Source organism: Electrophorus electricus, chromosome 4 (genome assembly GCF_013358815.1).
Source record: "Electrophorus electricus isolate fEleEle1 chromosome 4, fEleEle1.pri, whole genome shotgun sequence".
Classification (NCBI taxonomy): Eukaryota; Metazoa; Chordata; class Actinopteri; order Gymnotiformes; family Gymnotidae; genus Electrophorus; species Electrophorus electricus.
Genome location: NC_049538.1, coordinates 23,586,566 through 23,605,422, shown reverse-complemented (window position 1 = coordinate 23,605,422; position 18,857 = coordinate 23,586,566). Strand labels below are relative to the sequence as shown.

At 41.2% G+C, this 18,857-nt stretch overlaps 2 protein-coding genes and 1 long non-coding RNA gene across 10 annotated transcripts; 1 reads left to right on the top strand and 2 right to left on the bottom strand.

Annotated features, from left to right (window-relative positions):
• Window positions 1–203: 203 nt before the first annotated feature.
• On the bottom strand, window positions 204–3,711 carry LOC113580537. 4 transcript variants are annotated; one of them, XR_004775951.1, is made up of 8 exons: window positions 3,264–3,711; window positions 3,032–3,107; window positions 2,728–2,896; window positions 2,469–2,633; window positions 1,800–1,821; window positions 1,081–1,167; window positions 849–969; window positions 204–692 (listed from the first exon to the last, which is right to left on the bottom strand). It is a non-coding gene; the product is annotated as an uncharacterized LOC113580537 (long non-coding RNA). The 4 variants fall into 4 exon arrangements; XR_004775950.1 differs by having other exon boundaries at window positions 849–1,167; XR_004775953.1 differs by having other exon boundaries at window positions 849–1,167; window positions 2,728–2,874.
• A 1,853-nt stretch (window positions 3,712–5,564) lies between these two features.
• On the bottom strand, window positions 5,565–9,194 carry pdp2 (putative pyruvate dehydrogenase phosphatase isoenzyme 2). Of its 5 annotated transcripts, none has more exons than XM_027015156.2 (2): window positions 9,144–9,194; window positions 5,565–8,345 (listed from the first exon to the last, which is right to left on the bottom strand). In XM_027015156.2, exon 2 carries the CDS (start codon window positions 8,313–8,315, stop codon window positions 6,720–6,722), a length of 1,596 nt encoding a protein of 531 aa, XP_026870957.2. In that variant the 5' UTR covers window positions 8,316–8,345; window positions 9,144–9,194; the 3' UTR covers window positions 5,565–6,719. The 5 variants fall into 5 exon arrangements, with proteins under 5 accessions (XP_026870957.2, XP_026870960.2, XP_026870955.2 ...); XM_027015159.2 differs by having other exon boundaries at window positions 9,148–9,169; XM_027015154.2 differs by having other exon boundaries at window positions 8,602–9,163.
• Window positions 9,195–10,606: 1,412 nt separating this feature from the next.
• Window positions 10,607–18,035, top strand: terb1 (telomere repeat binding bouquet formation protein 1). The gene is made up of 19 exons (XM_035525445.1): window positions 10,607–10,727; window positions 10,828–10,956; window positions 11,102–11,230; window positions 11,489–11,549; window positions 11,888–11,985; window positions 12,195–12,323; window positions 12,462–12,614; window positions 12,692–12,823; window positions 12,928–13,053; window positions 13,252–13,367; window positions 13,485–13,633; window positions 13,752–14,174; window positions 14,455–14,519; window positions 14,666–14,761; window positions 14,955–15,242; window positions 15,459–15,500; window positions 16,311–16,375; window positions 16,558–16,715; window positions 17,089–18,035. Exons 1-19 carry the CDS (start codon window positions 10,607–10,609, stop codon window positions 17,159–17,161), a joined length of 2,553 nt encoding a protein of 850 aa, XP_035381338.1. The 3' UTR covers window positions 17,162–18,035.
• The last annotated feature ends 822 nt before the right edge of the window (window positions 18,036–18,857 follow it).

The following is an 18,857-nucleotide window of genomic DNA, read 5'->3' as shown; positions in this document are numbered from 1 at the left end:
TTCATAAAGTGTTGTGTCCACCCCCAATTCATATCCAGGGTCAAGGCGAAACTACACCTGCAGTGAGTAATTATAGCCAACAGCAAGCAAGCAACTAGGTTTGGACAAGAAGCCTTGAATTTAACAGAATCTAAGGCAAAACTAGGCAAACTCAGTCTACCATAACCAACCAGAGGATAATCTATGAGAAAAAACAAAGCACATATGCAAAACATGAAACTTTATTTTATTCTTTATTACAAGATAAAATGTTAGATGTTTGGTCCCAGCATATATAAGAGTGATGCATAACAAGACACTCTCGGAGGAAGCTCTAGTGTTGGAGAAACTATTAGCTTGATCACTCTTGCTGGACGCAGGCTGCTGACTCCATGTGTGGAAGTCTAGCAGCACCTGGCTCAGCTTCTCCATCCAATCTGCCCACTTTTCCCCATGTATCCTCCCGAGAACCAGCTCCTTCAAAAAACAATACACTAGTAAGGACCACACTCAAACCTTGATTACAGTGAGAAGGAACTGGTGCCTAAAACATAGTGATGCAAGTTCATAACAGAATGTCTTGTTCAGGTTGTGGCTGTTGTCTTGTTTCAGGGTCCAAGTGTTCACCAGTTCAAAAGGTATGAGGGTGTGTTCTCCCTCTGCACAGGCCTCATGCTATCAAAGCAACGCATATAGATCCTGCCCGTTGCTGGCTGAAAACAAATAAACAATTAAAAAAAAATGTATATATATTAAAGCAATCACGCACATGCACAAAAATAAACGGAGCGAGGACTACTCTGAATTCCAACTACATGTGGGTTTTTAGTGTTTTAGTTCTGTGTTGTCAAAGCAGTGCCGTTTCTCACCTTGCTGCCCATTTCATTGGGGTTATTTCAATACAAGATGAGAGCACCTTCTAGCCTGAAGAACAGACGCTGCCATGCTCCAAAACCACTTACATCTTCAAACATTGTCTAAATGTTATTACTGTTAGAAGCAATAAACACTCATTCAATATTCCAAGCAAAGCCAGGAATTTATGGTACAAGACCTTTCCATGTGAATCCGATATTATAATAAATACCATCTTACACACACCAGAAAGCCTTGGTGCTAGACATTAGAATGGCTCTCACTGTGCAGCCGCAGGTAGATGTGACCCTCCAGGGGAGACAGGAAGGGCACCTACAATACAGACAACCAGTAAACCACCAGAAATTACAAATAAGAACAGAGTTAAAACTTAAAAAATACATCTACTCATGTAAACTACAGAGTTCATTTATTCAAAAGCATTCACATTCATATATTATTGGAACTGACTCTTCTACAAAGCACACACAACTAATATCAATGCCCCCCGATGAAAAAGTGCACAGAGAGAAGGGTGAAAGAGACAGGGTGCAACATTTTCCTGAAATTCATCTGCAAGGAGCCACCTGACTTTGCTGTCAAACTTCATCTCCATTGGAAACAAAACAGAGCACAAAGAAAGACAGGGCAGAGTTACATCACCAGAAAGACCACCACTGTGCAACACACCTAACAGAGAGGGCAGCATGCTCTCCACACACTTCACTCCACATCCAGACAGCAAGACTGCTGAAATAATTGCACCTTCTCCAGTGGGAACCTGTTGCCCTGTCCCAGTAAGGCCAGGGTGATCTTGTAGGAACCCACTAAATAGAAGTTGCTAGACCAGTGAGAGCTTAGAAGAGGTGGACCAGTTGTGAAGAGGAGGACAACACAGACCAGAAACCTGTAGCTACAGATAAATTAAACCGTGAACATGCATTAATAGGGAAAGCAATACTTACAGGAAGAAGAGGGGTTGGATTTCTATAAAGAATTAAATGCAAAAATGTGATTAGACAACAGACCACACCATTTCTGCATGTGCTGTATAAATGTATAAATACTTATGATATAGTGGAGCTGCAGTGCTGCTGGAGACTTGCAGTGCAGGGATTAGCTGCACCATGGGACTACAAGACACACACTACCGTAAAATGTTAAAATTACTCTTCTCACAAAGAGCCACACATGCGAATGTTTTGTCTACAAAGCAGCATAAAACACAAGGATTTCAAAATATTCCAAAAATAGAACTTGTGACAACCTTTTTCGTGATCAAACACATATCATATAGATGCTGAGTTAGCACTTTTGGTGATAGGTTAAATTGGACAGAGTAATATGGAATAAAGTAATTAGATACAGTCATTTAAACCTCATCAATTCACTTTTCAGATTTTTCACCCAAAAATGAAAACCATGAACTTTCATTTTTTAATTTTCTTTTCTTCTAAAAAGCTGCTTTAAAAAGCTAAGAAAGGGGTGGCAATGATGTTACAGGTGCCATAATTGAAGCAGGATAGAAAGTAGTGAGCAGGGCGTCCTGCAGAGACATCCCATGAGCGTCCCTGTACACTTAGACCATGGCCTGCTTCATCCACGTCGCCTTCCCATTAGCCAGCTGAGCTCACCTGTGCGGGCAGAGCACACAAACTCCACTTTGATGGGCAGCTGGACACTGCTGACGCTGATGGTGCCTCTGCACAGCTGCAATACACCAGCGTGGGGGTCTGCATCTGCTTCAGCTCCCTCCTGCAGTCTGCTGATCTCTGCCAGCAGGGCGGTGTGCTTATCACCTGCAACACAGGCAATGTGTTAACAGCACAGCAAACTGTGGCAGGCAGTGGCAATATAGCATGTTTCCTGCTGGGAAAGGAATAGGGATCTGACCACTGGAAATGAGCAGGAGCTTCTCAGCTTCAGCCTCTTCAAGAGAACGGCAAAGGTTCCCTGCGTCACTGCAACAGCTCAGCGCCTGTAGAGTCTGATTGATGATGGTCTGCAGCTTGGCTGAGAGGCCAGGTGACTGTTCTTACTCTGAGAACGGTATGCATCAATACTGTTGACAAACATAACTATAATTACACTCCAACCATTTCTCAGAAGCAATAATCAAATGTTCAAACACTCAAAACAAACCACCACTCCAAAGCCACTAATGTTAAAGTACCCAAAAGGGGAAACTAACCATTACCTGAAACCATGACCTTACATGTACAGAAGTGAAGCGGGGGGGGGGTGTCATCTCCTCTGGAGACACATACTGCACCCTGGGTGAGGAAGCAGTGGTGACTTGTGAATTAAACTGTAGGGCAAGTAAAATAATCATATCAAAAGTTCAGAAGATACATGTTTCTCAACCACACTGCTTTTAGATCTTAAAAAACAACAAAAAACTATAAACATGAGCAATTGCACTGCTTTACCAACAGTATAACAGCCTCCATAGATTTGCCGAGAGGGGAGAGAACACAGCTAGGTGGGAGGATCAGGAAGTCTTCCTTACTACACATGGAGCTGCCCTCTTCTGTAATCTCCCTTCCCCTCTCCCTGTGGTCAGCACAGGCAGACACTTCATCTATTTCCTCTACTTCACTGGACTTCACATGCTCTAATATCACAGAACCACTGTGTAGAGCTGCTTCTGTGTTCACTTCACCCCCTTCACAGCTAGAAGCTAGAGATTCCTCCTTCGGCTGTGTTTCTGCTGTGACCATGTCCGTTTCCTCTCCCTTTATGGTCTGAGACAGGCTGCTTTCATTCCCTCTTGTCTCCTCCTTCCTTTTCTCTGCTTCCTCTTCTTTGTCAGCAGCCTGTAAGACGTCTTCAAACATCTTGTCAATTAAGGCAGAGGTGCTCATTTCTTCCTTACAGTGCACCACTGCTTCTATGACGGCAACAGATTAAAATAACAATAGATTAAAAGAATATGTCCGTATGTTGTTCTCAGAATTTAAAATCCCTGCACCCCATCAGTGGCAATATTTCTTCTTTATTATTAGTTTCAGGTAACAAAATATCTGGAGTACAATTGGGTTTACCTGGAGGACAAACCTCTGAGCAAGAGGGTCGCATCTCTCCACTAAGGTCTTCCACAGCCTCATTCACACTGCTGAAGCTTAGGCAGCAATAACAATAACAGTAAAGTAATGCAAACAATTACTCTATTAATTAACTAATTACATAAATAAATAAAAATTGCAGTTGATACTGACTGTGCTGTGGACCACAATTAAAAAAACACAGGGCTGCGTTTCAACAGAGCTCAAAATGAATATGATTAAACATGTGAACCTCAGAAAAAGAGGAGCCCTGTGCACATCACCAGTGTCAAACACACATGCACTCACATTCTGAAATTGTAATGGAGGCCAACGGATCTTTCTGGTCCTCTGGAAAGCACAAGTAGAGCTGGTTGGGAGAGTAGACCTCTGGCAAAAATGTGCATAGTTCAGTTTACATGACTCTACCATGAAGTCACATGTAAACTAAATAACATTAGTATTTTTCTGGTTTTGTGTCTGCATTTTTATAACAGATTATAGCACAAAGGAAACTGTTCGATGTGCTTGTAAAGAGTATGCACCTCAGCAAGTGAAGGATTAGACAAGCTCCTCTTGAGCCACATGTTCTCTGAGAGAGGCTGAACTCTGAGCAATTTCAACTCATCCTCTCGAGCCTGAGCAGGTCACGCATGCACACACACAACATTATTAGCACACACAGTTGGAGCAGTCGACTTCACTTTAGGATTTTTTAAAAGAGTGCTTTTGGAAATGCCCACCTTGCGGATGCAGGACACCTCCTTGATGCTGGGGGTCACTGCAGCATGTAGTTGCTGTTGCATGTTGTGTACAAAGCTTGCATGAGGTGGATGTGGAAGGTACAGGGCTGCTCTCTGGGGTGGGAGTCTTAAAACACTCCAAATGAGATTTAAACTCTCCCTCACCTTCAACACACACCGTAGCCAGATATATAAATACATTCAACAGGCATGCATCATTTACAATGACCAAATACTTTTAAACACCAGACTTCCTAACTCGGTCTCAGGCTCGACCAACATGGTAGTGTATGACACATCTGCTTCATTAGAGATTGTTCTTTCTGCAGTGTTTTACTACTGGACTGTGATGTTTCAAATGAGGCTTACTGAGAAGAAGGAACGGAGCGTCAAAGGACAATTTTATGTCAGCTAGGAGGGAACAATGTTGCAGTGGTACTTATCGAAACACAATTTAGTTAACCTAGCGTTAGCTAACTAGCTACTGAAATGGCATGAGCAAACAAAATGAAACGCACTCAGCCAAGATAAAACCGGTGCTTTCCTATTATCTGAATAAAATTATTTCGCCTTTTATTTTACGTTTTCCTTACTTCGGCGAATACAGCAGGGGCAGTAACGAACTAACTAACCAAGATCTATTTTGTTAACGCTCTTCCGTTTACTTCAAACATTTGAATTTCAGCGGGTGTTTGGCGCATGCGCGTGACGCCGGTTTGGCGAAAAATATCAAATGCACACTGGAGGCTTTTGCTGAAATGTGGCTATTTAAAGTCACGCCGTCTGTGTCTCAGTGCTTCGTTTGTGTCTGGATATAGAATGTCAGAAAGCAAAATTATTGCTTCCTATTAACAATAGCATTACTACTACGTATAATAATCTTTATTTATATTGTACATTCAAGTCTAAAATGTTTTAAAACATGTGTAAATCCAGATAAACTAAATTCCATTCATGAAATAAAAATTTAATTTCTTAAAATATTCAAACGTTACACTTCCAAGGAATGGTCACCAATTGAGAAATTAATGTAATGTATGAGATACAGAGTTCTATACAGTAATGCAAGATGTTTTTGCTCCAATTGCTCAGATATCCAAGAGAACTGGCTTTGGACAGTGAATTGTTTGAAACATGAGTCAGACACCTTCCCATCCCACTCCCCCTCCAAAAATACAACTAAAATAATACAATTTTCATTTTTAATAATAAAGAAGGCAAAGGGGCTAGAATACAGACTACAAAAAAATAATGTTCATATTAACATAGGAAAGTTACTATTATAATTAAATAATTTAGTGAAAATACAGTATTTATTTATTTTTCATGTGTTTAAATATTGTGGCTATTTAAAAAGCCCCCAACAAAACAGACCTTCCCTCATCCCAACTGATATACATCACAGCATTAAGTAACAGAATATTATACATCAGTAGGCCTTAAATTATGCAATATGTACATCAACATAAACATGACTTATGAACCACTGAATTTTACAATAACTATGAACTTTAAACTTACCAATGGATTGATGCTTTGTTGTCACTAGACTGAAAACATTTTATACAGTGATTCCATGTGAAAACAACTTAGGAAACATCCAGGGAAGTAAACAAATTAATGATGATGAAGGCAAAAAAGGGAAGGGAAAGTGAATGTTGTTCATCAAGGTTATAAAAAACACAAACTTAAATTCACACATACAAAGAATACAGCAATTAAATCTCCATAAAGGTCTATAAAAATTGCTTAAGAGTGGATGTGAAAAAACATGATTGTAATATGACAGCTGTTCTTCACAGTAAATCTCATTTGGACATTACAAGAGTTTTACTTGAGGAATAAAAAAAAACCAACAGTAGTTGGCTGCAACTATGTCATGTATAATGCTTGGAATAAAACAGAACCTTACACTCTTCCAAATGAAAATTATGGATTTTTGAGAAACAATGAATACACATACACAAGTTATTAGGAAATATTAGTGATTAGGATTATATTTTGTAATACATTATTTAACATGTTTTAGAGACTGTCTTCATATGTTAAGTGACTAAACTGACATGATCACCGGTAATTATGGTACACATATCTAACCTTAATTACAAGATGTTTTGTTTAGACTAGAGTTAAAATAAACTACTATGACGGTGATGTCATCCCGATACATACGTGCCAAGTCATCTGGCAGGGCCAGCATAGCTGCCAGCCTCTCTTGATCCATTTCTCCATACTCATTGGTCCCGAGACTATGGCGAATCAGGTGTGTGGCAGAGTTCAAATCAAGGGCGGGTGTTGCGCGTGCTTGTCTACGTAGCAACAACTGGTGCATCTGTCCCAAGCTAAGTTGCTGTTGGCTGGTGGAGAGGGGCGCCTGCAGGTGAATGCCTGTTAAGTGTTCTGCCACGAGCCTCACAGCTTCCTCGTTGTCCAGTTCGTCCCACAGGCCGTCTGAGGCTAGGATTAGGAAGTGGTCCTGCGGCCGTAGACGGTGGTAGGTGACCTCTGGTGTGGCCTCGAGGTAAGGTGGAGTGAGGTAGTGGGGTGGAGAGTACTGATAGAGGTTGAGTGCCTCCAGGTCACAGCCTCCATTCTCCAACACACTCTGCTGCAGCTCACGGCTCCACTTAAAGCGGACATCCCCGAAAGCACGCAGCGGCATCAGCACCCCTAGGAGGCGGTCATCCACAAGGAGCGTCTGGTGCTCACTCATTGGGTGCTGTGAACGGACCCGCTCCACTTCTGCCTGGTTGGTGGCATTGTGGTCCTTTGTAAGGGGCAGCGCACTCCAACTCCCATCGCTCTCCTGCACACCCAGCACAGCTCGGCAATCGCCGGCATTTGCCACAAATATGCCCTCTGGCCCCACGTGAGCAAGGCAGGCTGTGCAACCCGTGAAGGCAGCCTGGACAGCCGTGTTGCGCATGAGATCGCTGGCCATTGGGACCTGTGCCTCCAGGGAGAGGTCCGTGTCCAGACGCTGAAAAGCGTAACAAAGTGCCTCGTCAGGGCTCATACCATTACCGTGCTCTTCGCTTGCAAGGAGCTCCTGCCAGTAAACGCGCAAGTGATTCACATAGAGAGCAGCAGACTCTCGATAGTTGAAGTCGTTGTGGTGCTTGTACCATTGAAGAATTGGAGGTACAGGCCGCATCATCTCCATGGCAGCCTCAAGGTCCTCGAGGCTAGCCTCTGGCATCATAGCCACAGCAATATAATAAGGTAGTCGCTCACTAACAGCCTGAGCACACGCGTGACCACCATGGCCATCGAAAACACCAAACAGCATACCCCGAGTCTGCAGGCATGTGGTACTGCTGCGTCTGTCCTCTAGGGGAGAATTGGCTGCAAGCTGATTGCTCTCAAACTTCAGCACAGGGCTAAGGCCACCACGGCCATCGAATTCTGGAATACGTACTGATTGTTCATTAGCTCGCAGCACTGAATTGATCTGCAAACTGGTCATCTGAAAGTCCAGTGTACGATCAGGTGAAGAGAGTTCATGTTCCCTGCCTTTAATTGGGTCACTATCTGACCTCCTTCCACGAGAGGAATAAGCCTGGGCTTGGGAGAGTGAGATGTTAGAATGGCGGAATATGGAAGGAAGAGTGTACCAGCTCGTCGAGAAACAGACAGACAGGTGCCTAGTGCCAACATGGCACAGGAGTCTTGTGCACATGTTAACTGCCTCCATGTACAGGTGTCTGAGCTACCACTCCCACATCTGCAACAATTACACAAGGAAAAACACAAACCATTAATGAAGCTAGCTAAAGTTTACACCTTTATCAGCCTACTTCAAATAAAATGTGAAATAAGATCTCAACCTACATGAATTGCTAACAACAAACACCACAGAAACGCATCAGGTGGCTTCAAAGCTTTCATGCAGGTTAATATTTACACTTAAATAATAAAGTCCACATTTATAAAAATGCCTCACTTGATTATGATGAGACGCATACGGAAAGTGGGCTTACATAATTTGTGTAAATATTCTGAGTATAAGGGTTAGTAGAAGAAACCGTATCTCACTGGTTGCTCCCATATGAAACATAGGGATTGTTTAATTTTTATTCACAACGAATTTTGGACTCTAGAGTAATTTACTAAAGTTCACGTGTACTAGCTGCTAGCTAAAATTTAAGCTTAAGACCTCTTACAGAATCTTCCATTTTAAAGGTTTTATTGCTAGCTATCTAGAGCAAATAGTTAACAAGCTAGCTATAACTACCTATGAGTACCTACTTTTTCCATATACATAACAGTTCGGTACATTAAGTAGTTGTTAGCGTTAGCCATCCAAGCTATCTAGCTCATCGTGGTTAACTATTATCAAGCTAAGTTAGCTAGCAACCCTAACTAACCAGCCTAGTTTGCAACACTGACATTAAACTATAACTAAACTAATATTGTGTTCAACAATACCGTAAAATATCGTTCCTAAAATCGCATTTGTTCTATTTTAATCAGCTCATGAGAAAAAAAAAAGTTAAACAGAAAACATGTAAAGCACCCATACACACGAAAGACATCTGCACCGGAACCGGTGGGTGTATCTCGCAGTTCGTTTATGGCCCATATGAGCATGCGTAGTTTTTATTCTAACAGCACTCTGGGAAATGTAGTATATTGAGACTTTATATCGGTTACACTCAGAATTTAAAAGGTAGTGCTAAATTGGCTAGTTAGTAACCTAAGTAACGGTAACTATCCTGATATGCATCCAAATGATACCCTTTCCTAATGATTACAGATTAACTGTGTTAAATCTGGCGTCAACGCAGTATCAAAGAAAATATCTGACGAAACGCGAGTGACGGTGAGAATATTGGATGACACATTAGCGTGAACTGTCCTCAGTGTTTAGCGAGTGGTTTAGTTAAGGCGCAGTTCGCGTTAGGCGATTTATTTATTTTTTCATGGGGGGGCTAAATTTATTTTAAATGGTGAATGATTGGCTAAGACTAGATAACTAGCTAGCTAACGTTAGGTTACTGTGACTAAATAGGGTAGTATGAATTGATGTGTAATGTAAAGTTAGATGTGTTTTAAGTGTTTTAAAACATCAGATGACCTTAGTTAAAGCATAACACTTTGTATGGTGACGCTGGCCAAACATGCCACACATAATGTTGGCTAGCTAGTTTGCTAACTACCTTGCTAGCTAGCGAACTTAAGATAGCCAACTAGCTATCAAAATGTAATTGAAGTTTTTGAACGCGCCAGTTTGTGTAGTATTGTTCTTGAACAAGCCTAAACATAGTGCAATTGTGTTAGTAGTTTATAAGAATGTTTGTTTAATTTAGCTGCCCTAGTTTACAAAGAACAGCACTCCAGCTTCACGTAAATTAGCATAAGTGGTGGTGGAGCGTCGTCGGAGAGTGTAGCTGCTGACTCTTAAGTCAGTTGGGCTTTAGACCTCCCGCGTTTATCATGATGTAACGTTAACTTGATTCTGTTCTCAGCAGCTATAGCCACAGGACAGGAATACATATAATCCCTGTTGAAAATGTTAAATGGTAAGTCGGTTACTCAGAGACAGCATTGTGTTGTGCTCAACCGTAATTACATCATTTATAAGGCAGGCGGGTCAGATAGTATACACTGAGTTGGCTTCCCTTCCTTAGCTCTTGACAACTGACAGCCACAATTCAATAGTGATTGAAAGACCAATCTATTGTACATTTTTCTAAATCAAAACAGTCAAAGTCAGAAAACCTTTAATGGAGAATTCTCTTTTTAAAATGTAGATAGATGCATTTTAAACTCTAAAACCCTTGTAGAAAAATATTTTATACCTGCAAATCACATAATGGCATGGCAGGGGTTAAATATGCCTGGTAAAATTCACAGTGCAGTACAAGGCAAGATGACTGTGATTACAGTATTTGAAAATATAATTTTTTCTCAACAAGCATATCCAATTACTTGAATATGTGTATTAATTCATATGTAAATGTAATATATTTAAATATCTAATCAATGTTTTCAGCAATCAAGACTGATCTCCACTTATTACTTGAGTGTCTGAAGTATCAGATGAAATGTCCAGACTCACAGAAACAAGCTCTACTTACCATCATATCAATCTGTCAACAGGATGGTCAGTTTGAAAGCAGTCACACAATGTCCAATTATATCATTCACACAGTCAGACAGCAAACCTGTTTTGTACTGTTATATATTTCTTATGAATTTAGCAGGTCAGTATGTTGAGTTCTTCAAAGAGATTGGAGGTGTGACATTCATCTATAACCTCTTCAGCTCCAGTCATTACTCTGAGGTTAAAGAAACAGCTCTTTTTGCACTTGGCTCCTTGGCTGAATTTAACGGTGTGTGCTTATTAATGTTCTTTCAGCATTCGTTTTGCATTTTAATGGAAGATGTTTAATTTTTTATAGATTCAGAGTAACAGATTAGGGCTATAATTGCATCTCTGATTATAGAGCTGAAGGGTGATTGCCTCCCCTGTTGTAGAGATCTGTAAACAGACCCTCTGCAGGGAGGAGATATTCCATGACTTGATGGATTGCCTGAAACATGAAGTGTCCCATAACCGGAAAAGGGTGGCAGTGTACATGCTGTCTGTGTTGGTTTCCAACAACAGTAAGGTTCACTTCCATGTTGCATCATGCTCAGCCACATCATGATGAGGATTTTAAGTAGCCATTTCTCATGTAATCAGACAGGATGGAAGCTAATTCTCCATAGATGGATTTTGTTTTGGGTGCTTCTCGATTTGCCATTCCAGTAATTCCAAATGTCTAACCATACTAATTCCCACTGGCTTCACTTCTCGTTTAATGCTGATAATTCTAGCAGACTTGATGGATTGCTTGAAATTGACCTGCTTTTCTGTTTTAGGACAAGGGCAGAGCTTTGCTCAGGCTACTGGATGCATTGATATTCTGCTCAATTTGTTCAGGTACTGAACCTTGGACATCATTCACTGCTTTTCACTGCCTGATGCTCTTATTCCAGATCTTTTAGATGAAAAGTGAAAATGTATAAATTTTTGTTTTTGTTAAAATTAATTTTGGCAATAGATTTTAACTCAAATAACAGGACTTGCATACTTATTTTAATGAACTTGAGCCACAGAAAAGGTGGAGGTAGTGTAAACTATTGCTAGTTTTATTTTAATAATTTTTGTTCTGACAATTAACCAAATAAAGGAAATGTGTGTATGTGTGAGCTTGAGTTATATATTCATATATATATTGGTTAGTTATTGGCTAGTCTGTTCTCTGTATATGTTGTTAGTGATAATTTTCCAGATTCAGGAGGACCTAGAGAGGTATTGCAGCTGTGGGCTTCAGTGTCCAGTGCGCTCTGCGGCTGTGTCAACAACCCACAGAACGGTATAAACACATACAGTGTCCTACGTCAGGGCTACTGATGTAATGGAACCTAATATGTGCAATAGGACTGCTTAGAGGCAGGGATATTAACTCGGGACAGGAACCCTGACATCACTTTTATCAGCGCAGAACATGGGCTTATACGCATACAAGGTGCAGAACACCCACATTTGCACTTTATTTTCCTGCTGTGTGTGTGTGTGCGCTAGAGGAGAACCAGCGTGCATGCATGTGTGTGTTCCCCTTGGTGAGAGTGTGGCTGGTACAGGTATCTGTGTCCAGACAGGAACTGGCACAACCCATTTGCTCTTTCATTGGCATGGCTGTGGCCAATAACAGTGAGTATCCTCTATGTTGACTGGAGCATCAGGCAATGCAGTCAAAGTGTCATTGTTACTGATTGTTTCAAATGTTGGTTTATTGACCACACATTAAAACATTATTCTAAGGCACCTGTGTATGTGTTTATGCTTCAGTGTGTGCTCAAGAGTATTTTGCATCGCTTGGAGGACTGGTCACACTCTCAGACTCTTTAGCCAGTTTGGTCCCTCACTGCAAAGACGACATTGTGGCCTGCAAGCTCGCTACTACAATCACCAGAACGCTGTCTGCCTGTATAGCTGACAATGGTAAAGCATACACACACAGTGACAAATTGAAAGATAAGCACGCTAAAGCAGGAGATGTATTTCACTCGTTTTCTCAGAGGCATTAGCACCTGTTCTGTCCAAGTTGCGGTTGGTTCCACACCTCCTGCTTCTGCTGTCCGTGCCTAATCTCAGTCCACAAGACCAGCTAGTGGTGGTAATGACACTGGGACACTGCACCAGTGCATGTGGTGAGTATGTGGACATCTGTGTGGGCATAGATTTCTGTGGTTACTGTTGAATTTTGTGAAGAAATTCATAAAACCTTTACATTTTTTTATCTTTGTTTCTCTAGTGGCGCATCAGTCCCAGTTATTGCTGGGTGGTGGACTGTCTTTAATGATCTCTCTACTGACTGAAACGAATGATGAGGAAGTCAGAAAGGCAGTCACTTTTGTGTTACAAACCTGTAAAAAGATCAGTGAGTTATATATAATAATTATTAAAGTATATTACAATATTACTTTATTGTCTATTTTGTTGTTTGTTAAACATCAGCAAATGACTTGACCCCTCTGAGCTTTACTGATATGTTTGACTTGTTTTCAGCCAAGTATTTTTGCAGGAGGATCTGTAGTAAATAATTAGATTCTCTGTCTCGCTCTGCCCCTCTCTCCAGCGGATTCACTGGGCAGAGATGTATCACATCAGGATAAGGACTGTGTCCTGCAGAGACATTGGGAGTCAGCACGTGAAATACTACAGAGGATTCAGCGCCTGGAAAAACGACAGTTGGTCGGTGTCCCGCTATGTGGGATCTTGTGACACTGACAATGTTTGATATTTCGCACTACTGTTGGAGAACGTGTCCGTGTCCGTGTGTGTCCGTCCGTGTGCGTGTGCGTTTCTCAGATTGGGGAGGAGTTAGAAAAGGATGCAGAAAATTCCTCTGATTGGCACCCACAGCCAGTTCTGTTGAGGTCTGTGGAATGCAGAGAGGAATTGTGGGAGGGCTCAGTGGTGCGAAAGGTGAAGGGTCGAAACCGGCTATATGAGGAGGAGTCGGGCCGAGAAAATATTCTGCACACATCCACAACTTCTTCACAATCTCCGGCTCAGCCACTCACAACCCAAAGAATGCAAAACCAACAAACTACAGAGCCAATTTTAACAAATGAAAAATGATTTAAACCAAGACTTTATTTACAAAATATCTTTTCACGCAGGATCATCAGTGAGACCTACTGTCCTTTCATTAATTTGCTTTTTGTGTGGGTGTGTGTGTTTGCAGCAGCAGTTTCAGAGACAGATTTTGAGAGATTTTGACAAGTCATTGAATCCTGAAAAAAGAGAGGGGGAACCACAGCAAAACAAGAATGGGAGAGTAGGATCAGAAAACAACACTGACTTCCCAATGCTGAGAGATGAAGAGATAAAAAAGAGAGAGAGGGAAAAAATGGAAAGGGATGAAAGAGGAGAAGGGATAGTGAAGATGAAAGCCCACTTCAACAGAAGCATGGGCACAAATGATTGGATTAATGGAAACCCAAACAGAGCCAAACTCCGCAAGCCCCCAATGGAAGGTGACAGAGACTTGCATAGGTAAGAGTGTTAAATAACATTAAAGCAGCCTAAATCACTTTCCTTTATTCGTGAACAGAGCTACTGCGCAGAAAACTGGTGCTTAAAGTCAAAATTACAAAACCACTCCAGTCCAGAAATTTAAGGCCAACTGTCAGGCTAAAGGTCCACATACAACTCATTAATTATGGAAAAATTAATTGGGCTCTACAGTTCATTCTTAGGTAACTCAAAGATAGTCACTGGAGCTTGCCTCGTCACTGCTGTGACATTTCTCTGTTCTGTTTTTGTTGGGTTACAGCCCGCATATTTTCAAACATCCTGCTCCCATGAAGAGAAGCCAGCAGCAACAGACTCTCTCTGAGGGTATACAACATACACCATGGCTAAGAACACAATAGAGAGAAAAAACAAACAGTAGCCTGTCCTTACACAAATCTCTTCAAAGATGTTTTATGTAATGAAATTAAGAGGGTAGTTTGTCTGAATCTGTACATGTGCTTTCTGATCAGATGAGTTGTCTCTGTGCTCGGAGCTGTTGGATAGTGAGATTGAGAGAATCCTCGCCATTCCAGCTGCCTCCAAAGACAGGCAGTTACGCTGTGCAGGTGTGTGGTTCTATATACCGCTCACTAATGCTAATTAATGCCTTAAGACAAAGTAACCATTTTTAAACTGCCCTTAGAAAGCTTTTTAGAACCTTTGATTCTTTCATGCTTGGTCATGGGCTTCCTGGGTCCTTTCTGCTTCATGCACCGTGCTGTCTAAGGCAGGCCTCTCTCTGTTGGCTGCATGGCTCAGGTTGTGTGATTGGAGTGGACGAGGTGGACAGCCGTTCGGTAGGTGCCGTACTGCGCCTCTGCAGGTGCTTGTGCCAGTTCCACCGGATGCTGCAGAAGGCCGAGGGGCATCTGAAGAGAAGTCTGCGGTGCAGTGGGGTCGTGCCCATGTGCAGTGATGCCAGCATGGGCCACAATGCAGCCAGCATATCTCAGTGTTTTCAAACTTGTTCCAAATATTCAAACTGTATGAAGAAGAAGGGGACAGAGGGGAACAGGGAGGGACTGAACCAGTTAGACACTGTGAGATGTAAGAGGCATACCAGTTCTCTACTTTGCACCATTACTACACATCATCTGAGGGAAGGGAGCTGTTTTGGTTCTGTGCCAGAAAGTAATTTTTTCACATGTAGTGTAGCTATGGGTGAATGTATCCATCTGCTTTGCTCTAAATGTTTTATTCATCAGTCATCTTTTCTTTCCTGCCTTAATGTTCCTTCTCTCTATGCTCCTTCTTAATGTCCAGTCATAAATCTCACTCCACTGAAGAGACCATGTGAAACAAAGGGTAAGAGAAGATTCCCCCCCCCCCCCCCCCCCCCCCCCCGTTATTGGGTGTGTTTAAGTATTTTTGTTGTAGTTGATGTCTGTATAGTTCTGTGAAAATTTGGGGAGAGATGAACATTTTATATATTACAAACTAAATTACAACCAATATGGGGAGAGAGACACAAAAGCATGTGTGTGAGAAGAAGGACTGGGTAATGATTTGTAAGGAGAATGTAGAGGGTGAATATGAGAAACATCTGATGGACTGATAAAAATGACAATGTTATAGAAGGAGCAATAATGGAGAAAGAGACAAAGAATATGGAACTCTGTAGGATAGTAATGGAAAGAGCTTGTATGTGGTTTTGGATAAATCGGACAAAGTCTATGTATGATTAAGCTAAATGAGTACCAGTAGGATTTAACCTCTTCTTGCATTTATTGTGGAGGTAGTCTGCATTACAACATAGACCACAGTTATTAGGAAACAGGAAGTGGTCAGACATTTGACATGATGTATACTCAGTCACCAACTTACCTTCACTTTGTGGACACATCCCTTTGTTTTATATGGGATATAAAATTAATCAAAATCCACACGGATTGCACAGAGCAAAACCAATTTAGCCACATGTGTTGCTAGGTGTAGTGTTTTTGTGTGCTGACTGCTTTATCAGTTTGAAGTCTGTTATTTTAAGGATCAAGCCATGTCTGCACTGTATTAATACAGCTGTAGCACATCTCTCATGCTTCCCTCAAATGTTGAATGTTAATGAGGTAGTTCTGTTTATCTTCACTGCACCATCCTTCTTTGTCCCCTCCTCCTTAGGCTCAAACATGGACAAGAAAAATGTCAGTCTCCAGAAAGCAGTCCACAGAGATAGCAAACCCAACGTAAGAAGTTTTTTTGTTGTTGTTTTTTTTGCAGTGGTTACATTCTAGAGGTCAATTGGGTTACTGCTGTCATGAGAAATTCATTTCTAAGTAAACCCCTAATCTAACCTTGGATCTTTGGTCAGGCGTGTATGGATACTGTGTGCATGTGTATTTGTGTAACTTCTTGCCTCTCCCTTCAGTCTTCAGGCAGACACAGAGAAAGGAAGAACTACTCTGCAGATGAGCTGGCCTTCCTCACAGATGGGGTGAGACGTTTTGGTCACTCCTGGAATTCCATACTTTGGGCTTATCCATTCCAGCAAGGACGCACTAATGTAGACTTGGCAAAAAAATACAAGTAAGACAGTAACCACAAAGTACCATTATCTATAATCTGTTGAACTAGTGGGACCAGCTTAGAATTTAATAAGCATACATATTTGTTTTTATTACTTAAGAAATGGGTGATAAATATAGCTGGGTTTCACAGGATGTGTATCTGTTTAATACACTGATTAATAGCTTATTATAGCGAGTGTAGTTTGCTACTTGATGATCAGTCTCTTAAAATAATGTCCAAGCGCTGGTCAGTACTGGTGGTGTATTATCATCATGCTGAAGTCCACCAAAACTCAGTCAGGAGAAATGAACATGTATAATTATCTCTTCCATTCGCTCATTTTTCCATGTGCTATTTTTTGAAACCTTTTTTCCTCTCCTCATATTTGCAGAAAACTAAAACTGGGCTTACCTCAGACACCAGACCTTACAACACTGGATTCTGCTGACCCAAAAGTTTGTTAAACTGGCATTCTGCACAATGTTTTACACATTAACACCCAAGTCAGCCATCAGACCATTGTAGAAGTCTGTCACTCTAAGTTTAAATCTTGAACATGTATGCAAGTTTCTTTATTACTTGTTTTGTTGAACTTTGTTTGAATTAAAGTTCTTTCCAAATTTCTTTTTATGTTTGGGGTGGGTGTTGGGCAGTGGTCAATATCTCATTGCTTCAGTCCTTACTCTTTCTTCTAAACTTTACTGGCCATTGTGAGAATCTCACCTAATAGTCATATTCTTTACTAGATATAGAGGAATGAGCGATTTATATGGGACAGAGGCTTCTAAGGCTATGTCCTAGAGTTTGTACCCCAAAACTGAATTTCCCTTGTGACTTCTGAAAACCTTTTTTCTCTGGAAGGAATGTGGCCCTTCCCCCTACATGTATATGAGAATGTGTGTGTTGAGTTAAAAGAAATCCAAGTACAGTAGCAGGAAACCTCATTACTGCATATTCTGAAGTTCTGCAGAGCTTTCTTTGTGTACTGGAACAATTCACATACTTTCCTATATGTTTAATTTTTGACATTGTTTCACTTGATTCCTAAAATCAACCCCGCTGTATTGTCTGGCTAATTTAAAACTTTGTACAGGCTGATGATTTGCACTACTTGGATAAATAACCTATTCCAGCTACACCAGCAAATTGCCAGACAAAAATAGATAAGCCCTTTGTAATTGTAAAGAGTCAACCAGGTTAGAGATTAGACATTAAGGTCTGTAACAGTTTAATTTTATTTTCTCACTTGCAATCATTGTTTTAACATGTTCTTATTGCATTTCTGTGATGGTACTTTATTCATACAGAGTAAATAAAAAGGTTATTTTACTCATTTAACATTTTAAACCTGTTTTTTTTTTCCTTACATGACTACAAGAAAAATAATGCTGGGTAGTGGCTTGTGTTTATGCTGGAACTGGTGTTTAGATGTAGAGTTCAACCATTTCATGCCTACAAGCTCACAATTTGTCAGTGGTTATACAGGATATTTTAAAACTTCAATAAAAAGGATTGATTTAGGCATGCTTCGCCATTATCTTGGCTGTTGTCATGGTCTGACTCCTTGCACCTATTGTCCCTTTAGCAGTTGATTCTTTTAGCATGTCCATGGGTTTATATAAGGTCATTGATCGTGTTGACAGCTGTGCTCACCCCCTGTCCCATGTCCCCCAGATCAACCAAAGGTCAAAGTTTAGAGTTGAGGGATCAACACTAACTTCATAGTTTCAGAGGTTTCTGCTGGTGGTTCTGCATCCTGGTTCATGCATGCCAACAATTCCTTGCGCTCAGGGCGTGCACGAATATCAAATTGACTGGGAATTTCCTCCCTCTCCACCGCTAAAAGGTGCAACATCATCAGCTATTGCTGCAGCAACAGGGCTCAGTGGAGGAGTGCTTCTGAGATGGTTTGTGCGACGGCAGGTCAGATGGTAAGTAGGCAAGGCCTTCAGGAGCTTTAGGAGTGGAGAAAATCATTTTGGGTTTAGTCTCCTCTGAAAGATCTACCAGGGTCTCAGGCTTGGGCTCTGGATCTGGGACCTCATCCTTCAAGCCAACAGCTGCCATCATGGCCTCCACAGCTCCTATGCTCTTGTTTAGAATTCTTCAACTGGCCAGCAATCTGTTGGCTAATGGCACTCACAGTTTCCTCTGCAGTTT